The sequence below is a fragment of the Panulirus ornatus genome, chromosome 1, assembly GCF_036320965.1.
Source record: "Panulirus ornatus isolate Po-2019 chromosome 1, ASM3632096v1, whole genome shotgun sequence".
NCBI classification, from domain to species: domain Eukaryota; kingdom Metazoa; phylum Arthropoda; class Malacostraca; order Decapoda; family Palinuridae; genus Panulirus; species Panulirus ornatus.
Window position 1 is genome coordinate 27,485,607 of NC_092224.1, and position 27,281 is coordinate 27,512,887.

General features: G+C 39.6%; 1 protein-coding gene across 4 annotated transcripts in view; it reads left to right on the forward strand.

The window, feature by feature from the left end:
- Positions 1 to 27,281, forward strand: part of LOC139765914 (calnexin-like) — a 62,091-nt gene that overhangs the window by 9,924 nt on the left and 24,886 nt on the right. For all 4 annotated transcript variants that reach the window (XM_071694174.1, XM_071694082.1, XM_071693998.1 and 1 more), the window contains exons 2-8: positions 2 to 126; positions 4,555 to 4,717; positions 8,776 to 8,969; positions 13,333 to 13,497; positions 15,434 to 15,538; positions 19,843 to 20,102; positions 23,903 to 24,134. In XM_071694174.1, the coding sequence (XP_071550275.1) occupies positions 4 to 126; positions 4,555 to 4,717; positions 8,776 to 8,969; positions 13,333 to 13,497; positions 15,434 to 15,538; positions 19,843 to 20,102; positions 23,903 to 24,134 (1,242 nt within the window). In that variant the 5' untranslated portion in view covers positions 2 to 3. The remainder of the gene's footprint in view (position 1; positions 127 to 4,554; positions 4,718 to 8,775; positions 8,970 to 13,332; positions 13,498 to 15,433; positions 15,539 to 19,842; positions 20,103 to 23,902; positions 24,135 to 27,281) is intronic.

Genomic DNA, 27,281 nt, shown 5'->3' on the forward strand with positions numbered 1-27,281 from the left:
GGTATGATGTTTGTGTGGTGGCGGCGGAGAAATGCTATATTTGCAGTGGTTTTAGCTGCTTTCCTATTACCCTGTGGAATAATAGCTGATGAAGTGGATGAAGTAACTGTCACAGAGGAGATAAAGGTAAGTACAGTTAATCAGTGTGATTAAGAGGAACATCATTTTGTAATTGTTATTGTACAACTCTTGAACCCTTTTTGTAGGGCTCCTGCAGCTTTGAGGCTGTTCACACACTTTTAGAGTAAAGTGCTTTGGGTATGTGGGTTTTGGGGAATATTTCAAATGTTGTATTCAGTTGTAATGTTTTAAAAGCCCAATGCTGTATTGTAATGCGAAGACTATAAAGCAACAAACAACTAACAATTCCAGAGATATCTTTCAAAGCCTTTTTGCTTAAACTTGAATGCACATGTTTATGGCACTTAGGCATAGGTTTCATTTTATGTATTTTCACTTATCCCATAGACTTTGCTGTTAACCCTCAGGGAGTATCATCTCCACAAAAAAAGAAATAAGATATTGGGAAAAAAAAAATTCTTGCAGAATATATGTATATTGTCTGAAAATGAAAAACTGTAAAGTGAATATTTTACGGTGGTGTGGAAATGGCTGGTGTAATTTGTAATATGTCCACAAGGATCCCTCTCCAGAGGTTTCTGGAACTCTAAGCCTGCACTACAGTCAGTCAGTAGAAGGGAAAGGATGGACCCCTTTAGAGTGACAAGTTTTTTGACGGAATTGCATTCCTTTGATACAACCTTGCCAAAAGGGACTTTTCATTCATGGCATGACCGCAAGCTAGTTGAGTTTAACACTGTTCATGTAGATTTTTTTTTTTTTTTTTTTTTTTTTTTTTTTTTTTTTTTTTTGCTGTCTCCCGCGTTTGCGAGGTAGCGCAAGGAAACAGACAAAAGAAATGGCCCAACCCACCCCCATACACATGTATATACATACGTCCACACACGCAAATATACATACCTACACAGCTTTCCATGGTTTACCCCAGACGCTTCACATGCCTTGATTCAATCCACTGACAGCACGTCAACCCCGGTATACCACATCGCTCCAATTCACTCTATTCCTTGCCCTCCTTTCACCCTCCTGCATGCTCAGGCCCCGATCACACAAAATCTTTTTCACTCCATCTTTCCACCTCCAATTTGGTCTCCCTCTTCTCCTCGTTCCCTCCACCTCCGACACATATATCCTCTTGGTCAATCTTTCCTCACTCATTCTCTCCATGTGCCCAAACCATTTCAAAACACCCTCTTCTGCTCTCTCAACCACGCTCTTTTTATTTCCACACATCTCTCTTACCCTTATGTTACTTACTCGATCAAACCACCTCACACCACACATTGTCCTCAAACACCTCATTTCCAGCACATCCATCCTCCTGCGCACAACTCTATCCATAGCCCACGCCTCGCAACCATACAACATTGTTGAAACCACTATTCCTTCAAACATATCCATTTTTGCTTTCCAAGATAATGTTCTCGACTTCCAAACATTCTTCAAGGCTCCCAGAATTTTCGCCCCCTCCCCCACCCTATGATCCACTTCCGCTTCCATGGTTCCATCCGCTGCCAGATCCACTCCCAGATATCTAAAACACTTCACTTCCTCCAGTTTTTCTCCATTCAAACTCACCTCCCAATTGACTTGACCCTCAACCCTACTGTACCTAATAACCTTGCTCTTATTCACATTTACTCTTAACTTTCTTCTTTCACACACTTTACCAAACTCAGTCACCAGCTTCTGCAGTTTCTCACATGAATCAGCCACCAGCGCTGTATCATCAGCGAACAACAACTGACTCACTTCCCAAGCTCTCTCATCCCCAAAAGACTTCATACTTGCCCCTCTTTCCAAAACTCTTGCATTTACATCCCTAACAACCCCATCCATAAACAGATTAAACAACCATGGAGACATCACATATTTTCTTTTATTTACTTGCACCTAAGCACAGCACTGAATTCTGTTTATAATACTTTTCAGGCATTTATTTATACCCTATATGGTATGCTGGTCATGCTAGAGTTACTCTCTTTATGATATTGTATACATTTTATTTTTTTTTACAAAACTTTACACAGATATATGTAAATCATTGTTACCGCATATGCAATAACACTGGTGATTTTCTTTTCTCCAAAATGTAAGTGATATGTTATTGGGTGTTTTAGTTGGTGAATTGCTTGGGGAAAGAGAGTGGGAGCATTTATAATACATGGATGACTAAGACATGATATTTTGTCACATTCAGGTGCGAGATTACTATTGACATCTATGGATGATTGGTGGAATCTTATGTTAGCTAGGAATTCTGATGAGGGCAGTAATGATTGAATAATCAGTTGACGATAATAGTATTGAACCATGAATCATCAGTTGATGATTATAGCAGTTTAAAGCTCATTTGCTTTTCCCGCTCTAGTGAGGAATTATCTGGAACAAAGCATTATTTGCATGCTTCACTTTCTAGGTTTTATGTAAAATGTATTGAAACCAGAGCCTACCATCCACAGCCAAACCTCTTCATATTCCCTGGTTAGCCCATTAACAGCACTGTACTCTCTGTGTTAACCCAGTTCATTCTGTCCTATCCACAACTCACCCTTCTGAATGTTCTGATCCTAATACTTTAGAGCCTCCTCCGCTCCATCCTTTAATTTCCTTCTTAGTCTTCCCTTCTTCTTCAATCCCTCCATCTCAGACACATAGACCCTCTTAGCCAGTTATACATTGCTTATCCTTTCCTTATGTCCATTTCATTATGCCCAGGTCAGTTTACAGCCACACTTCACTCAGATGCATGGATGTGAAGCGTGGGCTACAGATGAGGTTGCACAGAGGAGATTGAAAGTGTTGGAAATTAGATATTTGAGGACAGTATGAGGTGTAAGATGGTTTGGTTGAGTAAGTGATAAAAGGGTAAGAGAGAAGTTTGGTAATAAAAAGAATGTGGTGGAGGGAGCTGAAGAGGGTGTGCCAAAATGGTGTGGACACATGGAACAAATGATTGAGGTAAGGTTGACAAACAAGATACATGTGTGAGAAATGGGTAGGAGAAGGGGTAGACCAAATTGGAGAAGAAGGGATGAAGGGAAAAATATTTTGAGTAATTGGGCCCTATCACCCTCCATAGGCATTGGAACAGTGTGGATACAATGGTCAATATGCTCTCACCTGACTGAACCTGGGCATGTGAAGCAGCAGGGAACTCATGGAAAGCTCTGTGGGGCCTGGTTGTGGATGGGGAGCTGTGGTCTCAGTGCAGTGAACATGACAACTAGAGAATGGATGTGTATGAATGCAGCCTTTCTTCATCTGTTAACTTAGGAAATTGTGATCAAGCATGAAAAATTAAAGGAATATATAGTAGTAGGGTTGAGGGTCAAGTCAATTGGGAGGTGAGTTTGAATGGAGAAAAACTGGAGGAAGTGAAGTGTTTTAGATATCTGGGAGTTGATCTGGCAGCGGATGGAACCATGGAAGCGGAAGTGGATCATAGGGTGGGGGAGGGGGCAAAAATCCTGGGGGCCTTGAAGAATGTGTGGAAGTCGAGAACATTATCTCGGAAAGCAAAAATGGGTATGTTTGAAGGAATAGTGGTTCCAACAATGTTGTATGGTTGCGAGGCGTGGGCTATGGATAGAGTTGTGCGCAGGAGGATGGATGTGCTGGAAATGAGATGTTTGAGGACAATGTGTGGTGTGAGGTGGTTTGATCGAGTGAGTAACGTAAGGGTAAGAGAGATGTGTGGAAATAAAAAGAGCGTGGTTGAGAGAGCAGAAGAGGGTGTTTTGAAGTGGTTTGGGCACATGGAGAGGATGAGTGAGGAAAGATTGACCAAGAGGATATATGTGTCGGAGGTGGAGGGAACAAGGAGAAGAGGGAGACCAAATTGGAGGTGGAAAGATGGAGTGAAAAAGATTTTGTGTGATCGGGGCCTGAACATGCAGGAGGGTGAAAGGAGGGCAAGGAATAGAGTGAATTGGAGCGATGTGGTATACCGGGGTTGACGTGCTGTCAGTGGATTGAAGCAGGGCATGTGAAGCGTCTGGGGTAAACCATGGAAAGCTGTGTAGGTATGTATATTTGCGTGTGTGGACGTATGTATATACATGTGTATGGGGGGGGGTTGGGCCATTTCTTTCGTCTGTTTCCTTGCGCTACCTCGCAAACGCGGGAGACAGCGACAAAGTATAATAATAGTAGTTATAGAGGGTTTAAGGTTGTAATGTAGTATTTCAGCATTAGAATGGAGATTATGTCAAGACTATACACTTGCAAGGATGTATTATCATTAGTTGATAAAGGAGAGTATAATCTTGTCTGAGAATTTCTTACTTTAGAGGAATCCGTCCAGTCCATGCTGCTGAATGTAGTGCAGCCTTAGAGCTGCAAGATCCCCTAGATGGAGGATCCTGGGTTTATGGTTCTAGGGCTCCTTGGTGAAAGGCATGTTTGACTTGAAGTATCATAACATGATACAAATAATGATTGAAACTATTCATTTTAATTTTCCTGTTTCAGCAAGAGGATGAGGAGGTGGAAGAGGTGATCTATGCAACTCCAAAGATGATTGAAGGTGTCTACCTTATGGAAACATTTGATGATGTTTCAGCCTTTGAAAGTTCTTGGATAAAATCTCAAGCCAGAAAAGACGGAGTTGATGAGGACATTGCTAAATATGATGGTTAGTTTGGGATTTGATAAATTTACTTTCAAATACTGTTTTATTCCATCACATGAATGTACAGTCTCATTGTTTAGGATTTTCCTGGATCCATAATATTAGCAACTTTTGCCCTTTTTTTAATGATAATTAATTAGTTCATCAGCATTTTGAATCTTTTTACACCCTCACTGTTCTTGAAAAATGAAAAATTGATTGAATCCATTTTCTATTAAGAAACTAACTTGAGAATATTTTTGTGATGAACTGCAGAAGTTTATAATTATTATGTAGTGCATATAGATATTGTTATATAAAGCACAGCATAAATAACATGAACACTATCTTAATCATCTTGACAAGCTTTCTTAGAGAAGTACATTAAGGTTGAGAGGTGAGTGATAGAGTTAGGTGTACAGAGTGGTGGAGGGTCATCATTGTTCAAAAGGGTGGTTTGACATCTCCCAAATGCACATGAAACCTATGGAAATGTGCTGTTCAAGGGGACCAGGATGAGTCCTATAAAAACCCCTGCAAGTATTTTTTTTTTCATATATATTTGCCATTTCCCATTTTAGCAAGGTAGCATCAAGAATAGAAAACCAAGTCTTTAAGGGGAAATCCTCACTTACCCCCTTAACTGTTACTTCCTTTGGAAAGTAAAAACTGGATGGGAGGATTTCCAGCCCTTCACATATTGATTTTATTCTGTCTCAGTTTTCTGCATCAAGCGAGGTAGTGCCAGGAAACCAAGAATGGCCCATACACACATACATACATACATACACTTATCAACATATACATACACACATACATATATACACATGTACATATTCATACTTGCTTGCCTTCACCAATTCCTGGCTCTACTCTGCCCCACAGGAAACAGCATCACTACCCCCTGCTTCAGTGAGGTAGCACCAGGAAAACAGACAAAAAAGGCCACATTCATTCACAGTCTCTAGCTGTCATGTGTGCTGCACTTAAACCACAGCCAGGCCCCACAGACCTTTCCATGGTTTACCCCAGACACTTCCCATGCCCTGGTCTTCTGCATTTCATTGTTCACTTGACTTCTGACACATATATCCTCTTTGTCAACCTTTCCTCACTCATTCTCTCCATATGTACAAACCATGTCAACACACCCTCTTCTGCTCTCTCACCCACAATTTTTATTACCACACATCTCTCACCCTTTCATTGCTTAATCAAATCACCTCGCACCCCATATTGTCCTCAGATATTTTATTTCCATCACATCTACTCTCCTCCATACAACCCTATCTATAGCCCATGCCTCGCAACCATATAATGTTGTTGGAACTACTATTCCCTCAAACATACCCATTTTTGCTGTCTGAGATAACGTTCTCTCTTTCCTCACATTCTTCATCGCTCCCAGAACCTTGGCCCCCTCCCCACCCTATGACTAGCTTTCACTTCTGTGGATGCATTCACAGTCTAATCCACTCCTAGATATCTAAAACACTCAACTTCCTCCAATTTTTCTCCATTGCATCCCAACCAACATGTTGCTCAACCCCGCCAACGTATGATGTCAATTCCTGTACCCTCAGTAGGGAGGAGGAGAGCGTGTTTAGTATAGACTTAGTATACTCATGATAGATCACTGTATTCTGGGATGGTCTTCACTTAAATGGAATAGGGAAAGCCTGCCTTGGCAGAGTACTGGATGAGAATATTAGGCCTTTTTTTTTCAATAGAGATAAACTACTCAGGAGAGCAATTCACTGTCTGGCTAATGAAGGAATTAGGAGAGAGGGGGAGGATGAGGAAGTATCTCTTGGGGGTAGGTCAGTGCAGGGGGGATCTGAGGAAGAAGATAGAAGATGGCTGGGACCTTGGCGGAAGGGATCCTTGGCTTGTAGAGGTAACCTCACAGGCAGAGGAATTAGCAAAGATAGGTCAAGTAAGGTCAGTTGGGGACAACTCTGGTAGTATAAGCAGTGGGTTAGCACAGGTACAGGTCAACTCTCAGGTAACTTTTAGGAACAATTCTGGTAATGTCCAGTGTGGGGAGGGTTAGAGTAAGGCAACAAACCCAGAACAGATGGAGAACTGTCTCTCTCTCTCACCGCTTCACAAGTAGACATTAACAGTGATAGTAAAAACACACATACCAACAGTAAAAAGAAAAAGCAAGTTCAGTCCTGAAATCAACTCAGAAGAAAATGAGTTTAACATACACAAATGCCTGGAGCATCATTACGAAACGCGGTTGACTCATATCTTATGCAGTTGCTGAAAAAACGAACACTATTGCAATTTCAGAAACATGGGTAACCTATGAGAATAAACATTTGATTGCTGAGTTAGCAATGCCCAGATGCAAACTATTTACGAAAGATCGCTTGTACAGGGTAGATGGTGGAATTTTGGTCTACGTTGATAACAATCTAATGCTTCTAAGATGAAAAAAATAGACACACACACTTACAACTCTTTATATTGACATTACTGACAAGTTCAAAAGTAAACTATGTCTTTGTGTTATTTACAGACCTAAGAAAAAAGAAGACAGTGATAAGATATTATACACTGAAATCAGAACTATGATAAAGAGTAAAGAGGTTATAATAACAGTGTAAGCATAAACTGGAACACGTTAACAAGTGACCGAGAGGGAACAAGACTAATGGAACTGATTGAAGATGCTTTTCTAAAACAGTTGATTAAAAAACCAATGAGGCAAAAACTTTCTTGATCTTGTCCTCACCAGTGACACAAACTTAATCAACTCTTGCGAAGTATGTGAAAGTTTGTCAAACAAACAGCGATCACAGTTTGATTAGATTGTTTATATTAGAGATAAATTTAGATTATGAAATAAATGACGACAAACTCTTGATCCCAGATTGCAGGTGAGCAAACTTTGAAAACATTAGACAAGAAATTCGCTTTCACAAATGGACAAAACTTCTTGATGTTTACACAGTAGAGGAAATGTGGAATACTTCTAAAAACACACTACTCAAGATTGAAAATAAACATTTCTCAAATTACAAAGAGAACTTGCAATATTTCAAACCCTTCATGGATGAACAGAAGGACGAATTTGCCAAAAGAAGAAAACATACAAGAAATTCAAATCAATGGGAACTAATGAAAATCACCAGGAAATAATCAAAATCTAAAGAAAGTGTAAGAATGTTGTAAGACAGAGTAAACATGACAAAGAAAAAAATATCCTTGAAAGTTAAGAATATTCCTAAGGAATTCTTCAAATATATAAGACAAAAGAAGACAGTAAAAGAAGGAATTGGACCTTTACAAAATGAATATGACACACTAACTACTGACGACAAGGAAATGGCTACCATACTAAACTATTCTTTTAACTCCGTATTCACAACTGAAGAAACATCTCGAATGTTGCAACCAATGAATACTTCAAGGATCTGATGAAGAAGAGTTGAAGGCTAGAAATAAAGAGCTCTGAAGTACTTGAATACCTGGACCAATTAATTCCTCACAAATCCAATGGCCCAGATAACTTATCTCCAAGATATTTAGATCAGGAAACAGCTGATATAGTCCATAACAATGGTATTCAGCTAACCCCTATCAGATGGTCAGGTGGAGACCAAGGACATGATGGAAGGATGGAGTGAAATATTCTTTGGCTTATTGGTACCTTAACTTGCAGTAGGGTGTGAGGCATGCACAGTTAGAGAACTGGAGTAACGTTCTACACAGGATGACTTGATGTCAGAGGGCTGAACCAGGCATGTAAGAAATAAGGGTGAACCATGAAAGTTCCATGGGGTTCAAGTTTGGATTGGTGGTCTCTGGTTTCAGTGCATTATACATGACAGCCAGAAAGTAAATGCAATCAGATGCTTGCAGTTTCTTTATCTCTTTCTGGTGCTACAGTACTAATGGAGGAAATAAGGATCATTATCTTATTTTCAGAGATGTGCATTATCAATACCAAGAGTACTTGTTGAAATTCTGAATACTTTAGCTTACATCTGAAGGGATTGATAGCCAGTGGATAACAGTTTTGTAATTCATTCTTTTCATCCAACAGTAAACAAATTTTTTCTTTTTGACAGGTGTTTGGGCTGTTGAATCTGCTGAACGTATGGCATTGACTGGGGATCGTGGTTTGGTGTTGAAGTCAAAGGCAAAACATGCTGCCATCTCTGTACCTCTCAAGAAACCATTTATATTCAATACTAAACCATTTGTTGTACAGTATGAAGTCAACTTGCAGAATGGCCAGGAATGTGGAGGAGCTTATATTAAGGTTAGAGCTATCTATAAGGATATTAATATAGTTTTGATCACAGTTTAAACACAAGTTCACACAAATGCACAGGTACACAGTAAATACATGCAAAGCTTGCTAAAAAGATGTGGTCTTTCCTTTTCTGTCCAGAAAGGTATATGACAGGAAAAAGGAAAATAGAGGAGCATTTGCCCTCCAACTAAGAGATAACCTTAAGTTTCAGGATGTAGTTGTTAATGGCTCATTCAGATCATATATATTAGGAAAGTAATTGTAGGAAAGAAGTGCATAATGTTGTTGATTTTATATAACACTCCAAATAATTTAGTGATCCAGAACAAATGTCTAGTGACAACAATGAAGGAATAATCATGATACAGATAGCAGTAAAACATGTCCTCAAACAAGATAAAGTATTGATAATGGGCATTTTCAGTTTTAAAGAGAAAGATTTGGATTCTCATGGAGAGACAAGTTCTTAGAATGTGTTTAGGGAAATTTCTTGTATCATAATATTAGTGAACACTTTTGGATGAGAGGTACTGATACACCATCATTAGTAGATCTTATCTTTATACATTACCATGGATACACTAATTGGAAAAAGTAGTCATATAAAACTAAAGTTTGATTATGTGGTTAATGAGGAAATTGAAAGGTCAAAGATGAGACCAGACTTAAAGAGAAGATATCTTGGAAACTACACAGATCCATAAATGCTACATCAAAGCCATCTGTTTTTCTAAGTATTTCTCGCATACATTCTTCAAAGCAAACACCTGATCCACGCATCCTCTGCCACTTCTGAAACCACACTGCTTTTGCCCAAATGTGAAGAAGAGCAGTAGGGTTGAGGGACAAGTTAATTGGGATGCAAGTTTGAATGGAGAAAAATTAGAGGAAGTGAATTGTTTTAGATATCTGGGAGTGGACTTTGCAGCAAATGGAACCATGGAAGTGGGTCACAGGGTTGGGGAGGGGGCCAAGGTTCTGGGAGTGATGAAGAATGTGTGGAAGGAGACAACATTATCTCGGAGAGCAAAAATGGGTACGTTTGAAGGAATAATAGTTCCAACAGTGTTATATGGTTGCGAGGCATGGGTTGTAAATTGGGCCATTCTTCGTCTTTTTCCTGGCGCTACCTTGCTGACACAGGAAACAGTGATTGTAATGAATGAATAAATTTTTTTTTTTTTTTTTTTTTTCATACTATTCGCTATTTCCCGCGATAGCGAGGTAGCGTTAAGAACAGAGGACTGGGCCTTTGAGGGAATATCCTCACCTGGCCCTCTTCTCTGTTCCTTCTTTTGGAAAATTAAAAAAAAACAAAAAAAAAACGAGAGGGGAGGATTTCCAGCCCCCCGCTCCCTTCCCTTTTAGTCGCCTTCTACGACACGCAGGGAATACGTGGGAAGTATTCTTTCTCCCCTATCCCCAGGGAATGTATATATATAAATATATATAAGCTTCCAGGGAGTATGAACAGTCTAGAACTTTGCCCAGCCCGTTCTGTGGGATGAAGACTTCGAAAGACTCTATGAGGACATTGAGGATGGTACATGAAGCAGAAAAACTTACATTTCTGAGTGATGGTGAACTAAAAATGGATGATTTCAGTTAAAAACAAAAAGATGACTGGGAATTCAGGTTCTCATGGTGACATAGAGTCAGAGACCACTTGTCAAAGTAGGTCCTGGAAAGTGTTTTATTTAAGCATGTTAGCACAATATGATCAGAGGGACTGATACACCTTCATTACTAGACCTCCTCTTCCCACATACATACATAGATATTGAAAATATCATCTATGATATCCCAGTTAGAGTGATCATGTAGTGCTTAAGTTTGATTATTTGGTAAATGATGCTAAAAAAAAGAGATGAGACAAAAGGTAAAGAGGAGATATTATAATCATAAAAACTGCACAAACTTAAAAAGAGATAACATAGATTGGAAATTGAGTTGTATACCTATGAACCAGGAAATTTTGGTGAAAGGCTCTGCATGGTAGAGGTAGCATTGGTACATCTAGCCTCAAATACTAAGGAAAGGCCAAGAAAGAAAGAAGGGATTGGTTTAACAAATAGTAGCTTCAAGAAGTGTGTAAAAAAAGATGTAGTTGGCACTCCAGCCAGCCTTCTTTTGTAAGCTGTAAGAGAACAAGTATAGAATGAAAAGAAAGGTGGAACAAAGATATGTGGAATAAAGTAAGCAAAGCAGGGGAAAATCCTAAAATTTGCCTTAGATTTATCTGGGGTGAATGGTCAATTAAGGGGTAGCAAATCAGCCTGTGGGATTCCGATGAAAGAGTTGTAGAAGCTGATGTGAGGATATAGAGTGATGCAAACTATTTAGTGTAAGAATCACTAAGATTACTAAGGAATGTACCTGTTTTCTGCTCATTGTAGGGGGATTCTGGGGGCATGCTCTCCAGAAATCTTTTGAAATTTGATAACATGAAAAGCCAAATCCTCTACCAGTATTCTGTGACATCTCAGACTCTATTGCCATTGCAAAATACAGTAGATACCTAGAAGGTTAATAAAGCATCACAAAACTGGTAATAATGACATTTTCTGCGAGTAGTGCATTTAACCGTGAGAACATCAGTTTCATGAGACTCACTGTGATTCCATTGACATGCCTAGATATGCAAGGAAGTGAATGACAGGTTCTAAACTCTTTTCACTGTAGCCCTAGTACCAGTGAAATGGCATAGGGAGGAGTTCTTAGAAATCAATAAGGTATCTGGAAAATACTAAATGGGTGACCCATACTTGTTGAAATTTCACCATATGTGCTCAATACTTCTGAGGATACTTTTTAAAATCTTACTGAAATAATGTTCACAGTATCACCTGGTAATAGTAAAGTACCAGGGGAGTTGAAGAACCTAACCTAACCTGTCTGTAAGATAGGAGATGGGAAGAGACATTAAACAGCAGACCAGTTTCCCTGGCGAGTGTCATCTCTAAGGTAGTAGAAAAGATAATTGTAAAGCAAATGGATGAATATTTGCAGAGGTGGAAGTACATATGTGAGATGACACAGTTTCAGGAAAAGGAGGTCACATTTAACAAAACTACAAGATTTCTGTAAGAGAGCGAGCTCTGTTGTATACAAAGGAGTAGGCAGAGTGCATTGTGTGTATCTGGACTGCCTGAAAGTTAATCTCACTGTACCATATGGGAGGCTGATTGGGAAGCTGGATTAGTGGGAAGGAATAAGGGAGAGACCACTTTGAAGGGTAGATTATCGTTTTACACTTTGATGGGTAGATTATCGTTTTAGCTGAAGGGAACAATGGGCAAAGTCATAACAAGAAATTAAGTAAGAAACTTGATATAAAAGGAATAAAGAAGAGTTTTCGATAAGTTGATATTAGCTTAGTAAGAAAATTGTGAGTGTAGACAGTACCATGAAGTTTGAACTGTTAAATGATGGGAAAGAAAGTTAAAGAGATAGGTCCCCACAAATGTAGAACCCTCCCCAAACTGATAGGTAATACAATAGGCAAAATTTTCACAAAGTTTGCTCTGTGTTTAGTGAGATTTATTTACATATTTTTGATATTCATGTGTGCCTTAAAGAGTGTATGGAAGGAGAGGTCAGTGTCTGCTTGGGCAAAAATGGTATGTTTGAAGGAGTGATAGTCCCAACATTGTTGTATGCTGTGAATGCAAAAGAAAAGAAGGTGAATGTCTTGAAAATGAAATGCTGAAGGACAGTCTGTGGTGTGAGGTAGGTTGATTATTTAAGGCCCAAGACACATCACTACAGCAATGCTGGGATTAACATAGTTACACTGGCTGATTGGAAGAAGTGACCAGGGTTTGCTGATGTGGTTCACACTTGTGGAGAAGATAAGTAAAGAAAGACTAAGAGGATCTGTGTGTCAGAAGTGGAGTAAGCAAGGAGAGTGATGAGATGAAGATGATGGAAGCATGAAATTATGGAGGTTTTGAGCAATCAGGGCCTCATCATTTGGAAGATTGAGAAGTTTGCATGGGATAGAATTGATTGGATTGATGTGATATATGGATGACAATATGGTGCCAAGTTCTGAGTAAGGGCTTATGAAGTGATCAGAGTAAAGCTTGAAGCAGTCTATGAGGATCAGTTCTGGATGGTAGTTGCTTGTTCAGTACATTTCATATCTAAAGAGAGGATGTGTATGAATGAAACTGTTCTTCATTTGTTCATGATGCTGTCTCGCTAAGGTAGAATTAGGCTGTTAGAAATAAAAAAGTGTGATTATCATGATTCCCTTTGCATATTACATTTTGCTTGTAGTGAATGTAATTTGTCATTTTGTAGATTTTGATATTCTTTTGCCTTTGTCATTGCTTTACTTACAATATTTTTCTTTTATTTTTTGCAGTTACTGAGTTCTAAGGAAGGGAAACCTGATCTGAAAAACTTCAATGACAAGACCCCGTACACCATTATGTTTGGACCTGATAAGTGTGGTAATGACTTCAAGTTACACTTCATTTTTAGACATGTCAATCCTCTCACAGGAGATATTGAAGAAAAACATGCAAAGGTAATCTTCCTAAGAATATAATTTTCTCACCTTTTATTTCTCTATAGAACTATAATGCATTGCAATCATTTTTTTCATTTTAACTTACTTTTTGCACTCGTTAGATGTTTCAAGACTCGACCTCTTCCTGGATTAAAAAATACTTGGCTATAGCTTCTCTACTGTAATATCCATGTCTCCAAAACACCATCCTGCATGAGTCTTGCAATGGCAGGGCTGAAAAATGAACACATCACTTATAGAATTTGTTTGTTTGAGTCTTCACTTTCATCCTCCCCAGTACAGTTGAATTCATTGTCCAAATCCAACCATCCATTAGGGCTTTCCCCTATATCAAAATGGACAGATTTTATATAAATTTTGATGTCATTGCTATGATCAGGGCATCGTATGAGGTTGTAGATAAATGTTTTACGTGACATACCTGACATACAAATCCTCCCCTCTTGCTTTTTTTTTTAATTTTCCAAAAGAAGGAACAGAGAAGGGGGCCAGGTGAGGATATTCCCTCAAAGGCCCAGTCCTCTGTTCTTAACGCTACCTCGCTAACGCGGGAAATGGCGAATAGTTTGAAAGAAAGAAAAAGGAAGAAAGACCTGACATACAGTCATCTTTCCACATAGGATGTGTTATCCATTTTATCATAAATTCTTTTGAATGGTGACTGGTTTGTATGTAGAGCTAGCTTTAAGCGGATTGCTGTTGCCTGTTATTCTGTCTGTTATGTTCATGTGGTATTGTACCTTAGCTACACATGTTCACTTCCCCACTGTTACCTGCTTACTCTCTTAAAGATTGGGTCTGTGTATACTTAATATGTCTAGTGTATGAATTTGGTTTGTGTGCAGCTGATGTATGTGGTTATTTACTTGATATGATGTTAATGCAGAGGCAGTACACTTACCTATATTTGATGCTCATAGCTTTTGAAGGCTTTTATTGAAGGGGGCATAGATATTAAATCCTTCACTGTATAAGTCTGAATATCCATTGTACAGTCAGACTATAAATTACTTTTATCCCATTGGTGTCAAACATAACAAACCAGTGAAAAAATCTGAATAAAGTTCTAGCATCTTTCACATTGGTAGCCCTGCCTTCCTTATATGGTGATATGTGGAGCCATTAGTGACACTATTCCTGTCACTTACCATAATGCTGTTTGCCTCATTTGGAGTTGAACTCATTATGATATGTTTTGAAATGTAATTTGAATATCTTAAAAAACTAGGAAAAGGTAAACTTCACATTCATGCTTACCAACTCTGATGAAACAACTCGAGAGGTAGTGTTCAATTTGAAGTCCGACATACCCAGGGGTAAAAGTAATTTATGGTTTGATTGTGCAGTGCATGTAGGATATTCTCAAATAATCCAAATATGTCTCCATTAGTTTGTCCTAAACACTCAGCTAGAACATGATTATCCATATAAAATCATGCACAGCTCTAACTGGTGAAAAATAATTTCATATGTGCTATGTTTCCTTTAATTTTGCTCCTCCACTGCCAGGCATATGAGGTACACCAAGATAGATGCATGGTATTATGGAAGGCTATTTTCACAAACAGAAGTAATTACTAATGGTTTCTGTCCCTTAAAAATATTGTAAGAGTGTCAGCATCATAAAGTATTACGTAACTTGGGAGTGCAGATTTTGTACAGGCCTTCTTGACATTCACACATAGACTGATCATTGAAGGGTAAAATTTTGGGCTGCAGCATCTTTGTATTGGATGTCATTATATATTTCATATCAAGGCTTAGGTAGGAATTCAAGAATTTTTGATAAATGACCTGGCCACAATGAGCAAAAAAAGGTAATGGGACGTTTACTACACAGCTGCATGGATTGGATCAATAAACTCACCTCTTTGCACTTGATAATTATATTATGGAAATGAAAAAACTATCTAATGAATTATTTTCTTTTCAGCGACCTCGTGACAAGATTGAGGAACCATTTAAGGACAAAAAACCTCATCTGTATACTTTAGTTATTCAACCTGACAACTCCTTTGAAATTCGCCTTGATCAAGAGGTATGAAACATTCCATCTGTTTGTGTCATTTTTATTAAGTTTCCTATTTCTTGGGATGGATAAGGTATGTATAGCCTCTGAAATCACTGGTATACATCCTGAACACATGTCCAGTATGTTAGTGAAATATAGGACTTTTACATTGAAAAATTAGAGAAACTGAGAGGAAGTAGCATAGACAGCCACTTACCATTGTTAGAAATAAGAGAACAAATCCACACTCTGAATAACACCATCACTAACCTAATCACTGAAAGATTAATTGAAACTCCATCCTCAACACTGTGAATCACAAGACCCTTAGCAACCAACTGTGGCACACATTCAAGAAAATCCATACTTATGGTGCCAGTCCAGCCCTACCCATAAAGCTGTCCTATACCATTCTAATGAAATCCTTTCTCCCAAAGAACACACATATCACACTCTTGAGAGAGCACTCAAAAATAAGCCACAAACCAACCACATGACCACACCTGAACACAGATGAGTCATAAAGGACCTTCTCAAAATCCATCCAGAAACATCCATTCCGGGTGCCACCCCACCCCATAGGAAACAGCATTGCCACCCCTTGCATCAGCGAGGTAGTTCCAGGAAAACAGACAAAAAAGGCCACATTTGCTCACACTCAGTCTGGCTGTCATGTGTAATGCACTGAAACCACAGCTCCCTATCCACATCCAGACTCTATGGACCTTTCCATGGTTTACCCCTGATGTTTCACATGCCCTGGCTCAGTTCAGTGACAGCATGTCAACCCCTTGCACCACGCTCGTTCCAATTCATTGTATTCCTTGCACGCCTCTCACCCTTCTATTTGTTCAGGCCCCACTCAAAATCTTTTTCAGTCCATCCTTCCACCTCAAATTTGGTCTCCTGTTTCAAGTGAGAAGCTACAGAAGTTGGTGACTGAGCTTGGAAGAGTGTGTGAAAGGAGAAAGTTGAGAGTGATTGTGAATAAAAGCAAGGTTATTAGGTTCAGCACAGCTGAAGGACAAGTTAGTTGGGATGCAAGTTTGAATGGTGAAAAATTGGAGGAAGTGAAATGTTTTAGATAACTGAGTGGACTTGGCAGTGAATGGAATCAGGGAAGTGGAAGTGAGTCATAGGTTGGGGAAAGGGGTGAAGGTTGTGGGAGTGATGAAGAATGTGTGGAAAGAGAGAACGTTATCTTGGAGAGCAAAAATGGATATGTTTGAAGGAATAGTAGTTCCAGCAATATGGTTGTGCAGAGGAGGGTGGATGTGTTGGAAATGAAATGTTTGAGGTGGTTTGATTAAGTAATGAAAAAGTAAGAGAGATGTGTGGTAATTTTAAAAAAGTCTGGATAAGAGAGCAGAATAGGATGTGTTGAAATTGTATGGACATATGGAGAGAATGAATGAAGAGGATGACATGGAGGATATATGTGTCAGAAGTGGAGGGAACAAGAAGCCGGAGATTAAATTGCAGGTGGAAGGATGGGGTGAAAAAGATTTTGAGCGATTGGGGCATGAACATATAGGAGGGTGAAAAACATGCCTGGAATAAAGTGAATTGAAACGATGTGGTATATTAGGGTCAGTTTACTGAACCAGGGCATGTGAAATGTCTGAGGTAAACCAGGGAAAGTTCTGTGGGACCTGAATGTGGATAGGAAGGTGTAGGTTTTGGTGCATTACACACGACAGTTTGTGTATGAATGTGATCAGATGTGGCATTTCTTCGTCTGTTTTCTGGCACTACATCATTAATGTTGGGGGTGGCACTGCCGTTTCTGTGGTGCAGTGTGGTGCTGGGAATGGTTGAAGGTGAGCAAGTATGAATATGTACATGTGGATTTGTATGTAGCATTTATGGATCTGGAGAAGGCATATGATAGAGTTGATAGAGATGCTCTGTGGAAGGTATTAAGAATATATGGTGTGGGAGGAAAGTTGTTAGAAGCAGTGAAAAGTTTTTATCGAGGATGTAAGGCATGTGTACGTGTAGGAAGAGAGGAAAGTGATTGGTTCTCAGTAAATGTAGGTTTGCGGCAGGGGTGTGTGATGTCTCCATGGTTGTTTAATTTGTTTATGGATGGGGTTGTTAGGGAGGTAAATGCAAGAGTTTTGGAAAGAGGGGCAAGTATGAAGTCTGTTGGGGATGAGAGAGCTTGGGAAGTGAGTCAGTTGTTGTTCGCTGATGATACAGCGCTGGTGGCTGATTCATGTGAGAAACTGCAGAAGCTGGTGACTGAGTTTGGTAAAGTGTGTGGAAGAAGAAAGTTAAGAGTAAATGTGAATAAGAGCAAGGTTATTAGGTACAGTAGGGTTGAGGGTCAAGTCAATTGGGAGGTGAGTTTGAATGGAGAAAAACTGGAGGAAGTGAAGTGTTTTAGATATCTGGGAGTGGATCTGGCAGCGGATGGAACCATGGAAGCGGAAGTGGATCATAGGGTGGGGGAGGGGGCGAAAATTCTGGGGGCCTTGAAGAATGTGTGGAAGTCGAGAACATTATCTCGGAAAGCAAAAATGGGTATGTTTGAAGGAATAGTGGTTCCAACAATGTTGTATGGTTGCGAGGCGTGGGCTATGGATAGAGTTGTGCGCAGGAGGATGGATGTGCTGGAAATGAGATGTTTGAGGACAATGTGTGGTGTGAGGTGGTTTGATCGAGTGAGTAATGTAAGGGTAAGAGAGATGTGTGGAAATAAAAAGAGCGTGGTTGAGAGAGCAGAAGAGGGTGTTTTGAAGTGGTTTGGGCATATGGAGAGAATGAGTGAGGAAAGATTGACCAAGAGGATATATGTGTCGGAGGTGGAGGGAACGAGGAGAAGAGGGAGACCAAATTGGAGGTGGAAAGATGGAGTGAAAAAGATTTTGTGTGATCGGGGCCTGAACATGCAGGAGGGTGAAAGGAGGGCAAGGAATAGAGTGAATTGGAGCGATGTGGTATACCGGGGTTGACGTGATGTCAGTGGATTGAATCAAGGCATGTGAAGCGTCTGGGGTAAACCATGGAAAGCTGTGTAGGTATGTATATTTGCGTGTGTGGACGTATGTATATACATGTGTATGGGGGGGGGGTTGAGCCATTTCTTTCGTCTGTTTCCTTGCGCTACCTCGCAAACGCGGGAGACAGCGACAAAGTATAATAAAAAATAAAAAATAATTGTATGTATGTATATGTATTTAGTTATTTTATCCCTAAGGATAGGGGAGAAAGAATGCTTCCCACGTATTCCCTGTGTGTCGTAGAAGGTGACTAAAAGGGGATGGAGTGGGGGGCTGGAAATCCTCCCCTCTCGTTTTAAACTTTCCAAAAGAAGGAACAGAGAAGGGGGGCCAAGTGAGGGAATTCCCTCTAAGGCTCTGTCCTCTGTTCTTAACGCTACCTCGCTAATGCGGCAAATGGCGAATAGTATGAAAAAAAATTCAGTTATTTATATTTATTGTACTGCATTGCCATTTCTCACATTAGTGAGGTAGCACCAGGAAACAGTTGAAGAAAGACCCATCCACTGGTGTACAGGTAAATGTTTCACCTCAACTTGCTATTATGTAGTGCCCCATCCATTAAAATAGTAGAAAATTTAGGTGACAGATTACAATCTTGATGCATTGCCACATTTAATTCAAACCACTCACTTATACCACCACTTACCCTTGCATGTGAACTGTTTCCTTTGTAAAAGTTCTTTGGAGTATTCAAAGTTAAGAAGCTTCCCAAGCACTTTCCTGTTTACTTTTTTTTTTCTCTCTCTCTCTCTGCTACTTGTTACCATGCAAAGTTCTTGTTTACTCACCTTCTTCATTTCCTCTTTCATCTCCTAACAAGCTTTTCTCTTCACTGTACACCAGGGGATCCCCCTCCCCCTGATTATATCCTGAGTTGCTCTTAATCCATTCTTCCCTTTAGATCTCTTAGCATCATGATATGATCCAGTGCATCGTAACTGCCAAAGGTCTCAATTTCTCTTAGAATGCATCCCCTTTCTTCATTCTTACCCCTTCTTGTTGCATAAGCACTAGCAGTCACCCACTACTCATTGTCTTCTTTCATAAGCCTTGACGTACGTATTTGCATTTTTTGACAGTCATAAGCTCATTCCTTATCAGAAGTGCCACCATTTCCTTTTCTCTTGTCCTCTCATCAACCTGTTCTGCACCTCCTAAATGTTCCTGAACCACTCTACCCACCTCCCCTTTAACTTGTTTCTTTAGGATTCAAGTCATTCAGGTTTCTTTAATCAAAGATAGATTTTTGTAACCATCCCTTTCTCATAGTGATGTAATGTATATAAGTTTAATGCTTGTTTGTTAAAACATTCATTTTCTCAGGTAATCAACTCTGGAAGCCTTCTTGAAGACTTTTCTCCACCAGTTAATCCATCAAAGGAAATTGATGATCCTGATGATGTCATGCCAGATGATTGGGATGAAAGGGAGAAAATACCTGATCCAGATGCCACAAAGCCTGATGACTGGGACGAGGATGCTCCAATGCAGATCTCAGATCCAGATGCTGTAAAGCCCAGTGGTTGGATGGATGATGAACCTGAGATGGTGCCTGACCCCACTGCAGAGAAACCTGAAGATTGGTAGGTTTATTGTATAGTTTATTAGAAAAGTAGTGAGCCGTTGAATTTCAAATTAGTAAATCCATTAAACATTTTAAAGCATACAATAAGTAGTTAGTCTATTTCGTTTTTTCCTCATTTAGATCATTTTCCCACTTGCAGATTCCTTCCCCACTTATTTGCCCACAATCAAATTATGCATTATTCATGACAGAAATGTTTTGATAAAGGGCTATTTTTCACAGTTGTAACAATATATAAACTCCAAAAAAAGACTTATACTTTTCTGTCCAGGGGACAATGATGAACATGAGTCATGCCTGCAGCATCTAAAAATGACAGAAGCACCACCATTATTCAGTAGACTTTTGGCAATCTTCACTTGCCATGTGATAGCTGAGATGCCCACTGTGCTTGCATTTTAACCATAAATGCCCACAAAAATATTCTCATTGGGGACAAAAAAGTATGTAGGGGATGAACTTTTTCTGTGTAAGTCACCGTACCAAAAAAGTTGTTATATGTGCCCAGACACAATCGCAGATTACCAGTTTTGATAGAAATTTCTGAGGAAGTGTTGAAATAGTTTGGACATGAAGAGAATGAGAGAGGAAAAATTGACAAAGAGGATATATGTGTCAGAGGTGGAGGGAAGGAGAAGCGGGAGACCAAATTGGAGGTGGAAGGATGGAGTGAAGATTTTAAGCAGTTGGGGCCTGAACATACAGGAGGGTGAAAGGCGTGCATTGGAACGATATGGTATACCGGGATCGACGTGCTGTCAATGGATTGAACCAGGGCATGTGAAGCGTCTGTGGTAAACCATGGAAAGGTCTGTGGGGCCTGGTTGTGGAAAGGGAGATGTGGTTTTGATGCATTACACATGACAGCTAGAGACTGAGTGTGAACGAAGACAGCCTTTTTTTGTCTCTTCCTGTCGCTGCCTTGCTGGAGGGGGAATGCTATTTCGTGTGTGGCGGGGTGGTGACGGGAATGGATGAGGGCAGCAAGTATGGATGTGTACATGTGTATATATGTATATGTCTGTGTTTGTCTATGTATGTATACGTTGAAATATATATGTATGTATATATGCATGTGTGGGCATTTATGTATATACATGTGTGGGTGGATTGGACCATTCATCGTCTGTTTCCTTGTACTACCTTGCTAACGCAGGAGACGGCAGCTAAGTGTAATAACATATGATAATGATTTGAATGCAAAGGTGAGTTATGTGGCAGTTGAGGGTATGATTGGTGTACATGGGGTGTTCAGTGTTGTGAATAGAAATGGTGAATTTGTTTATTTTATGCAGAATTTGTTTATTTTATATTTTGTTGAGTGAGGAAAGGCTGTTAAAGAGGATATATGTGTCAGAAGTGGATGGAATGAGAATGGGGAGACCAAATTGGAGATGGAAGAACAGAGTGAAAAAGACTTGGAGCAACTGGGACCTGAACATGTTGGAGGGTTAAAGGTGTGCATGGGATAGGGTAAAATTATAACAACATGGTATTATGGGGGTCGACATTCTGTCAATGGACTGAACTAGGGCATGTGAAGCATCCAAGGTAAACCATGGAAAGGTCTGTAAGTCATAGTTGTGGATAGGGAGCTGTGGTTTTGGTGTATTACATGTGACAGCTAGAGAATGGATGTGAGCGGATGCAGCCTTTCTTTGTCAATTTTTGGCACTGTCTCACTAACACAGGAAACTGTATCAAGTATGAGAAAAAATATTTTATTGATTAAAGTAGTAGGTAGGAAAATTAAGTAGAAGTAGTAAATAGGAATATTTAGGTGTAAGCATTAGGTAGAAATAGAAGTTTGAGACAATGATAGAATTAGTTGGTAGAAATATTAGGTTGGAGCAAATGTAAGAACTTTGCAAGAGTTGCCCTCTTCCAGTGGCCTGTTAAGGGTTAGGCACCAAAAGGCTGAGACACGGCACTAGAATTCACCAGTTATGGAGATTCTTTTTCCCAAAGGGAATAGGATTCAGAGATATAGATAGATTATTTTTTTGATAATTGATCGCCATTTCCTACATTAGCAAGTTAGCGCCAGGAACAGGCAAAGAATGACCACATCCACTTAGATCCATTATCTAGCTAGAGAGTTAGTGAGTAAAGAGGGAAGGGGAATGTCTTTTAAAAGCATGTTGGGAGTGTGGGAAAATGGTTGTGTGCTGATTGATTGGGTGAAGGTAGTGTCTTTTCCATTGCTTACAGATTGATTGAAATTCAAAAGAATTAAATTAAAATTTATATGGGAATTAGTTATGAAAGTTGGCTTAATAGATGGTAGGTTTATGGCTGTCCTTAAAGGATTGGTTAAGTCCTATGTAGTTAACTTTAGGAAGGACTGGTTTGCAAATGAGATTTTTGCTCAAACCATTATTGGAAAAAGCTGTAGAGAATAGGAATGTGTATTTATAACGTTAGACAGGGAAGAGTTATAGGATGATCCGATTCTTTGGTGTATAGAGAACTTATGAATGGTATTAAGATTTTTATGATGGGAGCATTGCTTATGCGAGGGTAAATGTGAACAGTTTAAAATAAAAGTTTATATGGGTGAAACAATATAGAAGAAAGTGAGGAGTGGGAGATGATTTTATGGTACTGCTGAAGAATAGTGAAACAGAATGAAAGTTACCACTTTTATTTGTATGCAGGTTGCTTGGATAATGTGTAGAGAAGAATGATGTTGAAAGAAAATTCTATTAAAAGTAAGTTTCTGCTTTTGAAAGATATGGGCTATCACTTGGCAATATCTGTCTGAATGGAGAAAAGAATAAGAACTTTCGATAAAGTTTAGGGATATGGGAAAATTATTGATAAGTTTGAAAGTTAAAGCTGAAAGTATAATCAGTCATAGGAAAATTATTAGATACACTAAGGATTGATGAATATTAAGCATATATGTTTAGAATTATGAATGAATAGAATACCTCATGTGTTAGGGGGGTGCTGTTTTTTCATGTGTGGCGAGGTGGCAACGGGAATGGATGAAGGCAGCAAGTATGAATATGTACATGTGTACTATGTATATGTATGTATACGTAGAAATGTATAGGTATGTATATGTGTATGTGTGGGCATTTATGTATATACATGTGGGTGGGTTGGGCCATTCTTTCGTCTGTTTCCTTGCGCTCCCTCGATAACGTGGGAGACAGCAACTAAGTATAATGAAAAAAGATGTTTAGAATGTGAAAGAAGCTTCTCCCACATGTTTTGGGTCCATATGTTTTGAAAGCAAAAGCTGTAGAGATGGGTAGCCTATATAACATAACTTTGATTAAGTTAAGATTTAGTAAAGAATGAAAGTGGGGTGAAGGAATCATGAGAAACTCTCTAATGAAAGCCTATAAAGAGGACTTGCATTTAGGGTAAATGGAAGACTGTAGGTTTGTTTCAGTGTACATCTATAGTATGGATGGAGATACAAGGAAAAGAAATAGGTAATGAATTATATGGACGTGCCAGGAATAAGATGTAGAGGGCTGCAAATATTTTAGATGTAAGTATTAGAGGAATGTATGTTTATGTGAGTCTAATGGTGATGTGAATGAAGTTTGTTCTGTTGCTTGATGAGTCACTTTAGTGTAAAAATAGAAAACAAAAAGTAGTCTGTATAGCTTTGTTCACTTCAGGACATTAGACCTAAATTGAGATGTGCATGTTCAGAACAATTGTATTGATCCATGATATATATCTGGGAAATAAGTAAAGATAATAGAAAGGGAAACTTTTACTTTTATTAATGTCTCTCATTCCAAATGAGGTGATTTATTAGTAAGGTAAACATTTCAGGGATGATGAAATGGACGGAGAATGGGAGCCTGCATTGATTAACAATCCAAAATGTGCTGAAGCTCCAGGATGTGGGGAATGGAAACCTCCAATGATAGACAATCCCAGCTACAAAGGAAAATGGCGGCCACCAATGATTGACAATCCCAATTACCGTGGCAAGTGGATGCCTCGCAAAATCCCCAACCCTGACTTCTTTGAAGATCTAGAACCTTTCAAGATGACATCTATTGTAAGAATGTGTACTTTGATTTTAGTTATAGCTATTTTAGATTCAACAGTTGTCACTTTTTGCTTATAGGATTACAGTTGATCTATGATACTGTCAATGGACTGAACCAGGACATGTGAAATGTCTGGGGTAAACCAGGGAAAGGCATGTGGCTCCTGGATGTGGATAGGGAGCTGTGTTTTCAGTGCATTACACTTGACAGCTAGAGACTGAGTGTGAATGAATGTGGCTTTTCTATTTTTATTTATTTTTTTTTCCCTGCGTTACTTTGCTGACACAGGGAATGGCATTACTGTTTCCTGTGGGGCAGGGTAGCACCAGGAAACAGATAAAGAACGACCCATCCACTCGTATACACATATATAAATAAATACACCCATACATGCACATACACATACATACATTACGTATCATCATATACACATATACATACACAGACATATACATATATATATACATGTACATATTCATATGTAGAGAAGAGGTAGTAGAAGCTTTGCAGAAGATGAAAGCCAGCAAGGCAGCAGGTTTGGATGGTATTGCAGTGGACTTTATTAAAAAGGGGGATGACGGTATTGTTGACTGGTTGGTAAGGTTATTTAATGTATGTATGATTCATGGTGAGATGCCTGAGGATTGGCGGAATGCTTGCATAGTACCATTGTACAAAGGCAAAGGTGATAAGAGTGAGTGCTCAAATTACAGAGGTATAAGTTTATTGAGTATTCCTGGTAAATTATATAGGAGGGTATTGATTGAGAGGGTGAAGGCATGTACAGAGCATCAGATTGGGGAAGAGCAGTGTGGTTTCAGAAGTGGTAGAGGATGTGTGGATCAGGTGTTTGCTTTGAAGAATGTATGTGAGAAATACTTAGAAAAGCAAATGGATTTGTATGTAGCATTTATGGATCTGGAGAAGGCATATGATAGAGTTGATAGAGATGCTCTGTGGAAGGTATTAAGGATTTATGGTGTGGGAGGCAAGTTGTTAGAAGCAGTGAAAAGTTTTTATAAAGGATGTAAGGCATGTGTACGTGTAGGAAGAGAGGAAAGTGATTGGTTCTCAGTGTATGTAGGTTTGCGGCAGGGGTGTGTGATTTCTCCATGGTTGTTTAATTTGTTTATGGATGGGGTTGTTAGGGAGGTGAATGCAAGAGTTTTGGAAAGAGGGGCAAGTATGAAGTCTGTTGTGGATGAGAGAGCTTGGGAAGTGAGTCAGTTGTTGTTCGCTGATGATACAGCGCTGGTGGCTGATTCATGTGAGAAACTGCAGAAGCTGGTGACTGAGTTTGGTAAAGTGTGTGAAAGAAGAAACTTGAGAGTAAATGTGAATAAGAGCAAGGTTATTAGGTACAGTAGGGTTGAGGGTCAAGTCAAGTGGGAGGTAAGTTTGAATGGAGAAAAACTGGAGGAAGTAAAGTGTTTTAGATATCTGGGAGTGGATCTGACAGCAGATGGAACCATGGAAGCGGAAGTGAATCATAGGGTGGGGGAGGGGGTGAAAATTCTGGGAGCCTTGAAGAATGTGTGGAAGTCGAGAACATTATCTTGGAAAGCAAAAATGGCTATGTTTGAAGGAATAGTGGTTCCAACAATGTTGTATAGTTGCGAGGCATGGGCTATGGATAGAGTTGTGCGCAGGAGGGTGGATGTGCTGGAAATGAGATTTTTGAGGACAATATGTGGTGTGAGGTGGTTTGATCAAGTAAGTAATGTAAGGGTAAGAGAGGTGTATGGAAACAAAAAGAATGTGGTTGAGAGAGCAGAAGAGGGTGTTTTGAAATGGTTTGGGCACATGGAGAGAATGAATGAGGAAAGATTGACCAAGAGGATATATGTGTCAGAGGTGGAGGGAACTAGGAGAAGTGAGAGACCAAATTGAAGGTGGAAAGATGGAGTGAAAAAGATTTTGAGTGATCGGGGCCTGAACATGCAGGAGGGTGAAAGGCGTGCAAGGAATAGAGTGAATTGGAACGATGTGGTATACCGGGGTTGACGTGATGTCAATGGATTGAACCAGGGCATGTGAAGCGTCTGGGGTAAAGCATGGATAGTTTTGTGGGGCCTGGATGTGGAAAGGGAGCTGTGGTTTCGGTGCATTATTACATGACAGCTAGAGACTGAGTGTGAACGAATGTGGCCTTTGTTGTCTTTTCCTAGCGCTACCTCGCACACATGAGGGGGAAGGGGGTTGTTATTCCATATATGGTGAGGTGGCGATGGGAATAAATAAAGGCAGATTGTATGAATTATGTACATGTGTATATATCTTTATGTTTGTGTGTGTGTATATATATGTGTACATTGAGATGTATAGGTATGTATATTTGCGTGTGTGGATGTGTATGTATATACATGTGTATGTGGGTGGGTTGGGCCATTCTTTCGTCTGTTTCCTTGCGCTACCTCGCTAACGCGGGAGACAGCGACAAAGCAAAATAAATAAATAAAATAAATAATATTCATATGTGCTTGCCTTCATCTATTCCTGGCGCCACTCGGCCTCAGAGGAAACAGCATCGCTACCCCTGCTTCAGCGAGGTAGTGCCAGGAAGACAGACAGAAAAGGCTACATTTGTTCACACTTAGTCTTTAGCTGTCATATGTAATGCTCTGACACTACAGCTCCCTATTCACATTTAGGCCCCACAAACCTTTCCATGGTTTACCCCAGAAGTTTCACATGCCCTCATTCAGTCCATAAATGGCACATCGACCCCAGTATACCACATTGTTACTGTTCTCTCAATTCCGTGCACACCTTTCACTCTCCTGCAAGTTCAGGCCCCAATCACTCAAAATCTTTCTCAGTCCATCCTTCCACCTCCAGTTTGGTCTTTTGGTTCTCCTTTTTTCCTCCACCTCTGACACATATATCCTCTTTGTCAACTTTTCCTCACTCATTCTATATGTCCAAACCATTTCAACTTACCCTCTTCTGCTGTCAACCACACTTTTTATTACCGCACATCTCTCTCACCCTTCCATTACTTACTCGATCAAACCACCTCACCCCAAATATTGTCCTCAAACATTTCATTTGAATCACATCCAGCATCCTCTGCACAACCCCATCTATAGCCCTTGTGCTGAAAGGGTTTGGATATATGGAGAGGATGATTGAGGAGAGGTTGACAAATAGGATAT